The 14,878-nt window shown below is 25.6% G+C and overlaps 1 protein-coding gene across 6 annotated transcripts in view; it reads right to left on the bottom strand.

Moving 5' to 3' along the window:
• Dys (Dystrophin) overlaps positions 1–14,878 on the bottom strand; it is a 514,896-nt gene that overhangs the window by 284,084 nt on the left and 215,934 nt on the right. For 5 of the 6 annotated variants that reach the window (XM_067286831.1, XM_067286830.1, XM_067286833.1 and 2 more), the window contains 7 exons: positions 11,787–11,879; positions 11,165–11,242; positions 9,503–9,595; positions 5,132–5,223; positions 1,739–1,819; positions 1,548–1,663; positions 482–603 (listed from right to left, as the gene is read on the bottom strand). In XM_067286831.1, coding sequence (XP_067142932.1) covers positions 482–603; positions 1,548–1,663; positions 1,739–1,819; positions 5,132–5,223; positions 9,503–9,595; positions 11,165–11,242; positions 11,787–11,879 — 675 coding nt within the window. Of the gene's footprint in view, positions 1–481; positions 604–1,547; positions 1,664–1,738; positions 1,820–5,131; positions 5,224–9,502; positions 9,596–11,164; positions 11,243–11,786; positions 11,882–14,878 lie in introns of all 6 variants that reach the window. The other variant, XM_067286836.1, reaches the window with a different exon arrangement.

Below are 14,878 nucleotides of genomic sequence, written 5' to 3'. Positions count from 1 at the left end.
ATCTTTGATGTATATTTAAATGTAATGAATATGATACAATTTCATTACAGAATGATTTTAAATAAATTTTCTGAATTAACTTTCACTATAAAAGAACTAGTTTATCTACTTTTGTAATGCATCACAACTTTCATTCTAATAACCTAAAAACATATTTATAATTTAATAACAAAATTAGTTTTATTACATAACAAGTGTTAAATAATAGAACATTATTTCAATCTAAAAAATTTTGTTAATCTATGGGGAATGAATTCTTACAAATGATGTAAAAGTAAAACTGTGTCAAAACAGTAAAAATTTGGAAGTGCTCTGCAATGTTGTTCAATAAAATAATCAATAATGGTATGATAACAGCAATGCTACATATTAGCATTTCAACTTTTTCATTCAATTCTTAAAAAATTTTATTAACTTCTTATAATAAATTTTTATAATAAATTTCTATATAAAACAATTAATATTTAACACAAAATCTTACAGAATCTGACACTTCACTCGAATGTAATCTTCTCAATGGAATGTTATGATGAGGAAGAGCTTGGAAAAAACACATCACATACATCATCACAGACTTTTTATCAGGACGGGAAGTATTTACATCTATAAGAAAATTATTTTTAGAAAACATCATTAATCTTTTAAGAAAACAAGTAAATTTTTTACAAAAATTTAGATCATTTGAATCATACAATATTGTATGTGAGATAATAATAATAATAATAATAATATTTAATTTATAATTTATTTAGCCTAATTAATTTAAATCTAATTAATTTTTAGACTAATTGTACAAAAGAATACTTTTCAAAAAGAATTAATATGACATTTTATAAGTTCAATAAATTTGTCCATAAAACTGACTTGCAACTATCGCACAGAACTAAGATGGTATTTCCAAAATAAGATAACAAATACAGTTTGTTAATTTTGCTTAATAGGTTGGATTGATGTTAACCAATAAAAATCATTATTTCTTCAGGATCTCAAGAAACAAGAAATAATTTTGACTAATTTTGAAATATAATAGACATACCTGTGTATTATAAAATCACATTAAATTCAACTCATAAATTCAATAGACCCTCAATTTAATGGACTTAAAATTGAACAAACAAAAATTTCTGCCCTACATGAAAGATTTATAACCTTTTTTTTATTCATGAATATAAGATACTAAGAATCAATAAGTATAAATTACTCAATGTTCATTATAATATTTTATTCATACTTACACATTATAACATTTTAATACATCCTGTACATTATAAGTTCATTATTATTCAGTAACATATGTTTTTAAAATACATTTGATTTAATGGACTTTCAGCAATAGTGGACATCCCTTTTCCAATTAATCCATTAAATCAAGGTCCTACTGTATATATAATATTCCTACAGTATCTAATTTAATTATTACATATTATTAAAAATTAAAAAGTTTAAGTAGTTAGACTTTTAATAGAATAATTCAATTTCTAATCAGTTAAAACAAAAAACAAAATATAAATATAAAAAATATATTTAAAATGATTTATAATATTTACCTTCAGGATCAAGTAACCTTTCAATTCCTAAAAATTTATGTGCACAACTGAAGGCATGTTCAAGTCGAAAATTGGCATCTTTTCGTAATAGTGATTCATACTCAAAAGTGTGAGGTCTATACAATAAAAAATAGAGTTTTTATGAGTTTTGAAATAATTGAACTGATTATTTATTTATTTATCATGCTCACCGAAAATGATGGATAATTGCATTAAATGCAAGTCCATCACTCCAACTTGTTGTGAAATTGCGAATATCAACTCCAGCATACCTAAAATTAAAGTTATTTAAAATTTCATTATTTGCATAATTACATCGTACAGTAAAACATTAACACAGATAAAAATTATCTATTTTTATCTAAATATTACTATTTATATTTAATATTTACAAAAAAAATTAATATAAAAATAAATTATTTATTATTCCAATACAAAGACATTTAATATTCCATATTTAAGACATTTTAACTGCCAAGAAACACATGCACATTAAGAAACCAATTTGCATATCTATGAAAAAGTAACAAAAATCTGTTCTTAATGCTACTATCTGAAGATAAACAAATATAACAAAGAGAATACTACTAAAAATATTTTTCCTATGAAAAACCAATTTGCTTTAAAGAATTTTATCAGTCTTAAAATTTAAGTAATATTCATTTACATTATATTTACATTGAAATAAGTATTCAAAAGCCTGAAAAAATCCACCAAGAAAAATTTATTTAACAAACATTTTCAGCTTTTTAAAAAGCAATATTCAGATTACAATTATGTTCAGGCAATGATCCCTCTAAGCTGCGCGGCTGTGCACTGATCAAATTGTTGCCACGTGTGAGAATTTATGTGCAGTGCAGGCGAGCACACACACTGATTTGAATTGTTGTTTACTTATTTATCACTCTGTCTGAAACATGATTATTGCTATGTATATTTCAATTAAAATACATTAAGACATTGAGAAAAGATAATATTTTGTATGGAATTATGTTTTAAAATTAATTTTAATCTCTACTTTATAATTAATTATTTTAATTTTTATAGGAAAAAATAAGATTTTATATGTATATATATATATGCTCAGAAAAATTTTTTGTTCAGAATCTGCTGAGCGGAACGTGTACTGTACTTCTCTGAGCAAAAAAATTTTTGCTCAGAGAAGTACAGTACACGTTCCGCTCAGCTACGAAGAAAATTAGAGGGAACATTGTGTTCAGGTATCCCTCATACAATATGGCATTCCTATAATACGGTTTTGATCTAACACAGTTTGAAAATTGGAGACATTCTCTTACAAAATGCCACAATTTTTAAGTGCAATCTCCACCATTTGATATTATTTTAATTCAAGCGAACATAAATGTTGTCTCATATTTACCCATGAAGTTTAGAATATTGAAATTTTCAATCTTGTTTTGTGCATTTTACATTGTTTTCTTTAATGAAAACTGAACAATTTTTCTTCTTCCTTGTCCTATCATTCTATTCTATTTTTCTATAAACCAAGTGTCACTGTCATTCGTGACAGTGCTCTAAATGAACCCAAAAGACTGCCAATGTGTTTCATTTTTATAGATTAAATTAAAAACTTACTATATAAAACGATTAAATTTTTAAAGATCTCTTAGACAAATGCAAGTAAATGAAGATATCAGATTTTGTGAAAAAAAAAAAAGTAAAGAAAAATCAAGATGTTGCTGATACTTCAATCAACAAGACAACTCAGAAGGTGACGATATTCTGCCAAAAAGAAAATTTCCCTGTTTAACTACGTTTAGCAGTGAAGAAAAAAATTAATATTAACACGCAATACTATTGATTGTTATTGTTAGTTAATTATTGATTGCGTTAATAAACATATTTTTCTTAATTAAAAAAAAATAGTAGTATATTTTTGCTAACTTTTGAAACCTAACCCTATGTTTCATACTATGTTTCATATAGCACAGATTTACATAACACTACTTTTTCAGAACCTAACTACTCTGTTATACAGGGGATATGTGTATAATTATTACATATTATTAAAATTATTATATGTTAATATTAACTTAAGATGGTTTTTATCAACTTTATTAATTTTACAATAAAATACAGTAGAACTTAGATAATTTGAAGTTGAAGGAACTGCCAAAAAAAAAAAAAAAAATCAAATTATTCAAAACTGAATTAGACAAGTTCAAGTATTGGCATAAAAATATTTAAATATATAACAGTAAGTTAACAAACAATTTATTACAGTATTTAATACAATTATATTACAGTGAAGTACAGGTACTGCATTACATTATAGTTTTTAATGTTACAATACTTTTGTCAATTACAGTTTTTCCCTTAATGAATAAAATTTTAAATGGTTGAATTGATTGTTGATTTTGTAATGAAAACAAATAGGTTTGGTGACATGATGACAGGACAAAATACAGTACAATATGTATATGTACTGTACATACTATACTATTTTGTACATATGTATGTACAAAATACTGTACATACATATGTAGACATAGGAATACATAGAAAATTACAACATACACACAAACATAGTTTATCACACAATTAAGCCACTCCCAAGTCCAATCACAAATGCCATTAGTGATGTTAATATTTTAAGAACTGAAATCACAGAAAATCATCTAATTTATTTAACCACTCCAAAAACAGTATTGTACTATTTTTTTTATGTACAGTATAGTACAGTGCATCCCAAAAATATAGATAATCTGTATGTTTTTATTGTTTTAAATATTAAGTATTTCTTAACAATGCAGGAAATAATGCATGTTCTTAACAAAACAGGAAATAATTATTAATATAATGATCTTTAATTTTAAAATTATCAAAAAATCAGTGTAAAGTAATTTGCATATAAATGAAATCATTTACATTTCTCTTAAATTCCTAACAGTTCTGAAAAGTAATAAAATGTTGATTATCTATACTTTTGAGAGCCACTGTATTCAAACATGGTAATAGTTTTATCTGCTGATAGAAACATTAATATTAAAACTAATGTAACTGTACTTAATGATTATATACTTCAGAATACAAATTAATTAAGTGATCAAAAACTTCAGATATGTTTTCCCATGTCCTTTACTTTGCCCTTATTTTCAATCACTCTCTCCTTAAAGCTAAAAGGAAAAATTTTAATTAAGTTGAGAGTAAGAAACATGCTGGATACTGTACTCTAGAATTTTCTAATCAATGTTACTAACATTAGTGCCTAAACACACATTTCATCTCAATAGTGCAAGTGATTTTTTTTAAAACTTCTCATAATTTTACTTTGGATTAATCAAAAAAAGATTGAATTAAAGAAAAATTTTTTACATTACTTTTATAGGAAATTCAAGGGTTTAGAGAAAATATTGGAATCATCCCAAACTCAAATTAAAAATATTTGACTTATCCGAGTTCTACTGTATTAGATATATCAATTTTAAACTGTACAAATTCCATTACATTAATTTTAAAATTTACATATTTAAAATATAGCAAAAACATTAATAATTTTAATGTTAATATAACTTAACATAATAATAATTAATTATTATATTGAAATTAAACAATACAGTTACCCTTTAGTTGCATCTCTGCACCACGCTAAAAGAGTTTTTTCGAGATTAGTTTGTTGGCTTTCATGAGCTACACTTCTTAATATTCCATGAACCTATTATAAATTATTAAACATTATGCTATGTAAAAAAATTATATATAAAAAATGTAAAAAACTTTTAAATTTACAAATGAATTTATTTAGATTACTGGATTGATTATGATTTATAAAAACAATTAAAAGACAAAAAATAGTAAATTCTAAAACAGATTATTTCATTTCATTTAAATTAAAAATTAATAAAAAATGAATATATAAAAATTAATATCTTTATTGGTTGTTCATTTCATTGTAATTCAATATTAATTGTTAATGTCATCAATTTTAAAAGATAAAAATACCATATTTATTCGATTATAAACAGACATCGATTGTAAGCCAACCCCAGGAAATCAAAAATAAAAATTTGTTAATCAAGCATAAGGAATAAATTTTACACCATTTAATTGTTCAGTTGCTGTCATCCAATGACTCAGATTCATTGTCATTTGATTCTTTGTCGCTGTTTTCATACAGAGCATCATCTTTTGTGCCGTCAAGTGCATTCAAGATTGAACACTTTTTAAACGTACTTGCAATGACTTCTCAAGAAACTCAATACCTTTCACGCATGCATACAAAATCATGGAAACTTGCCTATGGTGGCTTCCAGCAATAGTTTTCCAAACTCTCAACTATGTCGGTAAACGGCATCACTGGCCGCATTAATGATCCTGATTCTAATCAAGGGACATTTTTAAACCATGAAAAAATTAAAAGGTTGGTTTGTAATCAGATAAACACAGCAATAGATTTTACAATATTGAATCTTAAATCAAAAAATACATATTTAGTGGAATTATACAAGTAACAAAAAATATCTAATAAAATTGACAATCTCCTATCTGAAATTCCAAAAACTGAAGATTTTTCATAGAGTATGGAAAGTCACTAGTCTGCAAAACAACAGTCATATGCAACAGTCTTTTACAAGTCAGACATATTTCTGCTACTCATGGACATTTCATTTATTTTCAACATACAGGAGAGAGTAATTTTTCTTAAGAAATGAAGATCTATAAAGAAAATATGTCAAAAATGATTTATCATCAAACACAAAGGCTTGAATATCCCATGTCTATCATGTTAATAATTAGTGGAACCCTAGGGAATCCTTACTTTTATAAATGCTAGTATACAGTATGTAAATACAGAACTACAATTCAAAAATCCAAAAAGTGTATAGTCCCAGATAGGAAATTGTCAACTATAATGCATAAAATCTTTAATAATTAAACTTTTTTAGACTTGTAATCCATCTTCAGATACAAATTTTAGTAAAACAGTCTAAGAACATTTTACTATGATATACTAGATAATTGAACATCTTTATTCCAGTCCAAATACATTTAAAATAGAATAAGAATGAATTATAACTAAAGCAATCATTTTCTTGAGAATGATTAAAATGGGAGTTTATCAAAGTACTAAAACAAATAGATCCTTCTAAAACTAGCAAAATTGCAAATTTGGTATATAAAAATATAAATAAACAAAACTGGAAACAAAAATAATGCTGACACCACCTTGCAAATCCCAGCAAAGTTAAAATTTAATAAAACTAATATTTTCATCCATACTTTAATGGTCATCATCAAGTAATGCATTTATAATAAAGAAATAAAACAAGATTTAAAAAATAGAACATTTAAAAACAGTGTTTCTGAAAGTGAATAAGTGAATAAATATTTTTTATGGAATGAAACCGAACAGAATAAATATAAATTTAACAATGTTCCTTACATACATACATATAAATAAATACAAACGTACTGTATGAGAGCAAAACAAACAACGTAAGTTCTTAAATGTTCTATTTTTCAAATCATGTTCTATTTATTTATTCTAAATTCATTGCCTAATGACAACAATTAAAGTATGATTAAAAATGTTAGTTTTATTAAATTTTAACTTTGCTGGAATTTCATGGTTGTGTCTGTATTAGTATATGGAAAAGATCTGCATTAATAACTACAAATAAAAAACAAATGCAGTCTGTCTCTTTTATAAAAATAGATGATTATTAATCAAAATTTATTCTGAAAATTAAATATATATATTTTTTCTATACATTCTATGTATATATTTGTTTCGGAAAAAATATTCTTTAATTTTAACCATCTTTACTTCTATATACAAGTATGCAAAAGCCAGAAACCTTCCAAAAGTAGAATTTTGAATATTTTTCAGTAAAACAATTACATTAACCTAACAAATGTTCTCTAAAAGCCAGAACTTGTGACACTTGGATGAAATGAAAGATATCATGCTATTACAATCCAAATACAAAGAAATATAGACACAAAAGCAGGAAATTCATGTATTCTGTGTTTCATATTGATGTCATCTATCAAGAAATAAATTAGTCTTCATTAGAAAGAGTTTCAAAGCATCCTGAAAGATTCAGTCTTCTATTTTCTTTGGCATTGTTATTTTGAGCTTGTGTATTTTTTCCACAGAAATTTATGATATAAACCTTAATGAAATTGTGGACTTCTAACTAAAGAAGATAACAATAAAGATGATAAAGAAGACTGGGTAGCATTCAGTAACATAGAATGCTAAGTAAGAAATCTAATTGGCTAGGAGGGTGCAGCTAAGGAATGTTCTGTGTACCCTTGAACAGTGGGCTGTGTTAGAAAGTTGGACTGATCATGTCTAAAAATGACAAATGATGTAATAATCATAATTTTATGATAAAATTTTTATAAAATAAATTATCATAATTATAATAATTTTATAATGATTATAAAAATTATATTTAGTCCAACATAAACAGCCATCTTGCAAATCATACAACAAAACAAAAACAATGATGTCACTAGCAGAAGTTAGCATATACAAAACATGCTGACTGAACTAGTTAGAATTCTAGCAGAGGGAAGAATCAAGTAGTAGTTAGGAATGAGTTCAGCATCACAGCATAATTATACTTAGTAAGAATTTTGCAATAACAAACCCAACCCAGCTGATAGTAGAGCATGAACTTTTAAATCAAACACAAGGTTCAGCTACATAAAAGATTTGATGGAATTTGGAAAAGCTAAAGAAGACCAAGAACTTATCGATAAGATTACAGACTTAGAAATTTGTTTCAATAACCTCATTAAAAAACCAAAGATAACTAAGCAAATGACATTAGATTGTTTTATTAAAAAATGGACTTTGCCCACTTATACATGTAAAATCTTTACAATACATAAAGGTATCTATAATAAATGCAATTTGAATACAGTAGAGCATCGACTATACAAAACAATTCAGGACTGGGGTTGTTCAGATAACTGATCACTTACGAAAAAATATATTAAACACAAAACTGTACTGTAGATATTTTGAATCACACATCTTAAAAATACATACCTTACATAAAATAGTACATTAAACTAGGCCTACAGTTTAGGTTGGCAGGGAGGGGGAGAGTGCTGCATCACCACAACACTAGCAGAAATTTAAATTTGCCGACTGGAACGCTTTCGGTTAACTGATGTTTCGATTGATGATATTTGGATAATAGATGCTCTACTGTATGTACATTGCAAAAAACTTAATTTTTCACCCAATCTTAAAAGGAAACACTTTCAAGGTATTTGTATAGGAAATAGAGAGCAATAGAAAAATAGTAAGAGCTATCAATGGCCAGAAACCTGTAAGTCATGAAACAACAAGACAGTCCTATCAAGTTCCAGTTTTTGCAGGTTCTATTGTATATATATAGACATATGTAATAAATATTTTATTAGACATAATAATTCAGTATATTCATGAATTTTTTTAATCAAAATTTGAACTTGTATATTTTTTTTTTAAAAAAGTTTTGAAACCAGGATTTTTGGGACATAAGTTGAATTTAACTTCTCTACCAAAAGTATGCATTAGCTTGTACAATCAAAAATGTACAAACCTAACTGTATGATATTTCTTAAAATAAAAATACATGCTGGACTCTGAATTTCCTGTTTAACTCCTTTTTTTCCCTTCACCCTTCTTCCAAAATAACTTTTGCTAAATTACAGAAGCATTTCATATGGTAGAAAACTTAATTAAAATTAGAATAATTAATCAATTCAATTCACTTTCACTCAATGCCAACTTTCAAGTTTAAATTTGAGAATTTTGTTATATGCTTGAAAAAGCTTATTAACAACAATGAAAGAGCTTTTTTCTTAACATTATTTTAAGACATTATTCATATTAGCTGCTTATAACTTTTTACTAATCAATTCATAATTCTAACCCAAAAGTACAATTTAATAACTTAAAAATAATTGTTATTCATTTGTTAAATTTTTACCTGCCAATGTAAAATGATACTCCAAACTAAACCTAATGTGAGCTTTGGATTTCCATCAACAATATCATTGGTACTTATGTTGACAAGTTTTACCTAAAATGAAAACAATTTATAAAATAAGCATATTATTATAATTGAATATAATCTTAAGATAATATAAAATAATGCTTTATGCTTAAAAATCCAGCATTAGTGTCTACTAAACAGGTTAAGCAATGAGTAATTCAATAATTATCTAATTAACTAATTTTTTAAAAACTGATTGGATTATCTAAATTTATTATCCTAATAACCTAAATATAAAGCTTAATAAATACTTATATTTTAAAATATAATAAATGTAATACATTTATTCATTTATTAAACTTTAACAATAACATGCAATTCTGTTTTTACATGGATTTTTTTACATGATTTTGATTTAACATAAATCAAAATGATGTAAAAAAGAAACATGGTCTGGAAGTGAAATTCTATTATATTCTGACAAGGGGGTTTATAACAATAGTAACCCAGAATTGCATAAACATTTTGTAACTAACATGATACTTGAATTGTAAATAAAAGCATCTGGTTTGATTGCAGTCTTAAGTCTTCACCTATTTGAATATTGGAATTGAAACACTTAAAATACCAAAGTATTCAGATTACAAATTTAAAGTATTTAATTATGAAATTCAATTCTCTTTTTACATAATTTGTTTTGACCTAACACATTTCAATAAATTTTCTTTTTTAAAAAATATCCATTTGATTTTAATTCTAAAAATAGAAAATAAATATATATATTTACTTCCTTTTCTAGAAAATTGCAGTTTTTAAATAAAATTTATATTTCTTTTAAAAACTCTTTCTGAACATGGAAACTAAGAAAGCCTTTTTCTTTTCAGGATCAGCAAGGTCCAGGATGAGAGCAAGCAGATAGTGAAAGACATGACCTAACGTATACAGGGTGGACCACTCATGAAAAATTCCTGGAGTTTGCCTGGATTCAATTTTGGGTCCTAGAGTAGTGAGCTGTTGCCTTAACCATCTCAGCCATCTAGCTATCAGAATTTGCATATGATTGCTACACATTACTCAAGTAAATTTTGAGATTTGGCTGTTTTTAAAACTTATTTGAACATGTGAAACAAGTCAGTCTTTCATTCCAACTTTATTCCACATTTAAAGCAGTGAGAAAAAGTTTAGTTCGAAGTTTGATAATATGTTTATATGATCGCATTACTTCTGATTTCTTTCAATGGGAAATAGTTTTTGTATGCCATTTGGTGTTAAAAGCTAGAAGTACTTTGCTGTTTAATTGAAAAAGTCAAATAAAAATAAAATTTGAGTGAATAATATGAATTTATTAAATTCTGCTGATAAGTAAGTTACAATAGCCCCTCCTCTGCTTCATTAAGTAAAATTGAAATATTTTGTTTAAACACTTCCTATTAAATTAATTGACTTATCATTATTTTTACTAATTTTTAAGGTCTGGAAAGAATCTTCCATTTTTCCATGTAAACAGTATCTGAAAATCCTTCTAAAAGATTTTTACAGAATTTTTTTACGTGAATATTTCAGGAACATATCTACCATGGATATTTATTATAATGGAATTGGATGTATTTATAATACATTATCTATTTATGTGTAATTCAAATAAAAAATTCTTACATTATTTTCTTCAAGTACTTTTAAGGCACGTCCAACATTATTAAGATGATGCAATTTTAAGCGTCCTTTCTCCCTTGGCTAAAATTTAATTTAAAATTTATATATATTTCATAGAATTAGTTTTAAATTCATAAATTTAAAATTTTAACTAATTTTTATATACATTTATGAACTTCAATTACTTGAACAAAAAACTAATTTAACTCTTAAGTTTATAAGTATCAATAAATCTTAATTATTTACTTTTTACTTTGTATTTTTATATTGTGTATAAAATGTGTTTTGTGCAATTATTTTTGTGCAGTATACCAATTTGATTGAAATTCAAAAAATCACACAAAACAAATCGCACAAATAAAAAATCGCACAAAAATAGATCGCACAAAAACAGGTTTGAGTGTATTCTTATTTTAAATTAGAATATATAATTATTATAAAATAAAATATATTATTAAATTCTAACAGTTTTATTATTTATTATGTTTTCCAACAACTTTACAAAACAATATAAAAGTTAAAATTATTAACAGATGCAAACATACTATTAAACATAAATAACCCACATTATTATAATTTAAAATATGAATTTATTTTAATCTACATATTTAAAAACAAAACATACCAGTTCTTTTTGACATAATATTTCTAACAATGATAATAAACAAGTTCCATCTCTTAAATCTTCAAATAAATCTTTGATTAATGGTTGGTTAGTCTAAATAAATAAAAGCTTTGTATGATTAAATAATATCTTTTAATAATATGAATTTAATATAAATAAATACACAGTTCATTAATCTCACATCTATGGAATCAGAGTGGTACCAGATAATCAAATATGCCTAATTACCAGTTTTGTATTTTTGTAAAATTGAATAAGTTATATGTGATCTAAATTATAAATTATCTACAGTTATAACTGTAGACAACTTATGTGATATCACATATAAGAAATTTAATTTTTCAAATAACATTCAATTATATTTGTTTTTGTATTTTTGTAAAGTTGAACAAGTAATTATAAACTAGTCAATCTTAACAGTAAATAATCATATTTAAACAAATCAGTCAACTTATTTAATGAGTCATCAGGTTGAAACTCAAGATATTCAACATTAGAACAAGATAAAGAATTGAATATGTTACAAAAATCATAAATTGTTAAATCAAATATAAATAAATCATCTGGTTAGAGGAAGGTTGAGTCTAGCACAATTTTGGCATTATAACATGATAGCTCTTTTGTGTATAAAGCAACACAATAATATTTATTGATCATACTCCCTAAGTAGATTTCTGATTCACTTGTTTGACACTTTGTGACTTAGAAATCATATCATTGACTGTATTCAACAGAGTCAACAGTTGTAACTGAGAAAAACGTGTTTCAATTGTCAGCTGTTATGTAGTTTTTTCTGTTGAATGATAAGTGACATATACATTGGAACAGGAAGCAGCTGTCATTGGTCAGTTGCAGCTAGTGATAGGTAGCATAAATGCTACTAAATGTGATATCAAAACACTAAACATGTTCTGAAACAGAGCTATTCTAGAGGACATTCAGCAGAAAAATACTCAACAGCTCTGGAACTACTAAGTCTGCTGAATGCAGCCATTGTATTTTCTTTCTACTTGCAATATCAAATTTTTCCTGATGATAATTTTTGAAACTATTTTTTCCTCATAAAATCACTTCTGCATGTTTCAAAAACATTCCTATTGTTATAAATTTGACTGAATTTCAGTTGTTAGCTGTCTTTTCAGATGACCTTGAATAGAACACTTTAATTATGATTACTATCCTTAAAAAGTTCAAAAAGATTACTTATTACATTTTAATAATTTGAAACTATAAATATAAATTTTAAAAACTATTAATATGATTTCTTAATTTAATTTTATTTTATAAGTTGATCATGATGAGTTATTATTAATTTTAAATATTCAATCTTTCAAAGAACATACTCTACAAAAACATATATTTGAATATTTTATTTCAAAAATTTATTTATTAAATATAATAATTTATCTTTTATAATTATAGCAAAGTATTAATAAAAAAATCAAGAAAATGGGAACTGTTTGTTCATAGAAATTTAATTTTAAATCTGATTAATAGAATTTGTCATCAGACATAGCTTTTTTCCATATAATTTGGCAACATAATTTACAGTTTATTTATGCTATGTAATAAATATTATCTGAGTCAGATGTACTAATATAATATCTTAATTTTAGCTAATCCAGACAAAGTTTCAACTAAGATAATATACTAAATATACTAATACTCAGAAATTAAGTTACCAAGAATAATCAAGCTCAAAATAAATCTCTTCTAAAAATTTTTTTAACTCTCAAAGTTGTATGTTAGATAATCAAAAATTAATTTAAAAATAAAAACTCATTAATTACGTAGCACTTTATTCATTTTTAAGATAGTACATATATTTAAAATATTTAAAGTAAATTTAATAAACAGAAAGAAAGAAATCCAACAGATTAACCTATAAAATTTGAATTTTATAGATTCTAATCAGTAGATATAAAAAATAAGCAAATATGGAAAGAATACATAGAAAAACTATTCAATGACAATAGAGGAGAACGACCTATCATAAACAGTAATATCAGAACATCAATACTGGAGAGTGAAGTTATAAGAGCCTTTAGAACATTGAAAAACAGGAAAGCAAATGGTCCAGATAATATCCCTGTAGAGATGTTGAAACTCCTATCAGAAGTAAACATTAATGAACTAACAGAATTCTTCAATGCCATCTATGACACAGGCATCATTCCAAATGATTGGTTGCAATCAACTTTTGTCAAAATATCAAAAAAGTCAATGCTAAGTCATGTGATGAATACAGAACGATCAGCCTTATGAGTTGGGTGCTCAAAGTCTTAAAAATCATTTATAATAGAATTTATAAAAAATGTGAAGAGAACACTGGAGGAACACAATTTGGCTTTGGAATTCTATGGGCAGTAGAGAGGTCCTATTTACAATGCAGGTTCTCATACAAAGATGCAGAGATATAGGATGTGACATACACATGTTTTTTAGATTATAAAAAGGCTTTCAAGAGAAGTCAACATGAAAAGATAATCCAGGTGCTGCAGAGAATTGGCACTGACAACAAAGACATCAAAATCATCAGCAACCTTTACTGGAATCAAACCATACAGATCAGGGTGGAAGGTCAACTGACATTGAAAATTCAGATCCACAGAGGTGTACAACAAGGTTATGCATTATCCCCCCACTCTTCAACATATACTCCGAAAGTATTTTTTCAGAAGCGCTGGTTGATCTAGACATACACATCAAATCAAATGGAGAATATTTGAACATTTATTATGCCAATGACATGGCACTACTCTTCACAAATTTTAAAGACCTTCAGATGATGCTAAATCAAGTCAGAACCTTAAGTGAAAAATATGGTATAAATCTCAACATCAAAAAGACCAAATATATGGTCATAAGTCAGACATCAACTCAGAGCAAGTTGATGGTTGGATCAAAAGAAATTGAAATAGTAGAAAAATTTAATTACTTGGGAATTGTCTTGAATAATAACTGGGATCATAGTATAGAGATCAGAGCATGAATAGAAAAGGCAAGAACTATTTTCATGAAAATGATAAAATTGCTGTTCTAGAGACTTTATACAACTAACCCTTTATACAAAAACTATAATAATCAGATGC

Source organism: Centruroides vittatus, unplaced genomic scaffold (genome assembly GCF_030686945.1).
Source record: "Centruroides vittatus isolate TY-2023 unplaced genomic scaffold, ASM3068694v2 scaffold_386, whole genome shotgun sequence".
Lineage (NCBI taxonomy): Eukaryota > Metazoa > Arthropoda > Arachnida > Scorpiones > Buthidae > Centruroides > Centruroides vittatus.
Note: the sequence above shows the minus strand (reverse complement) of the source record. Positions and strands in the feature narration are given on the sequence as shown.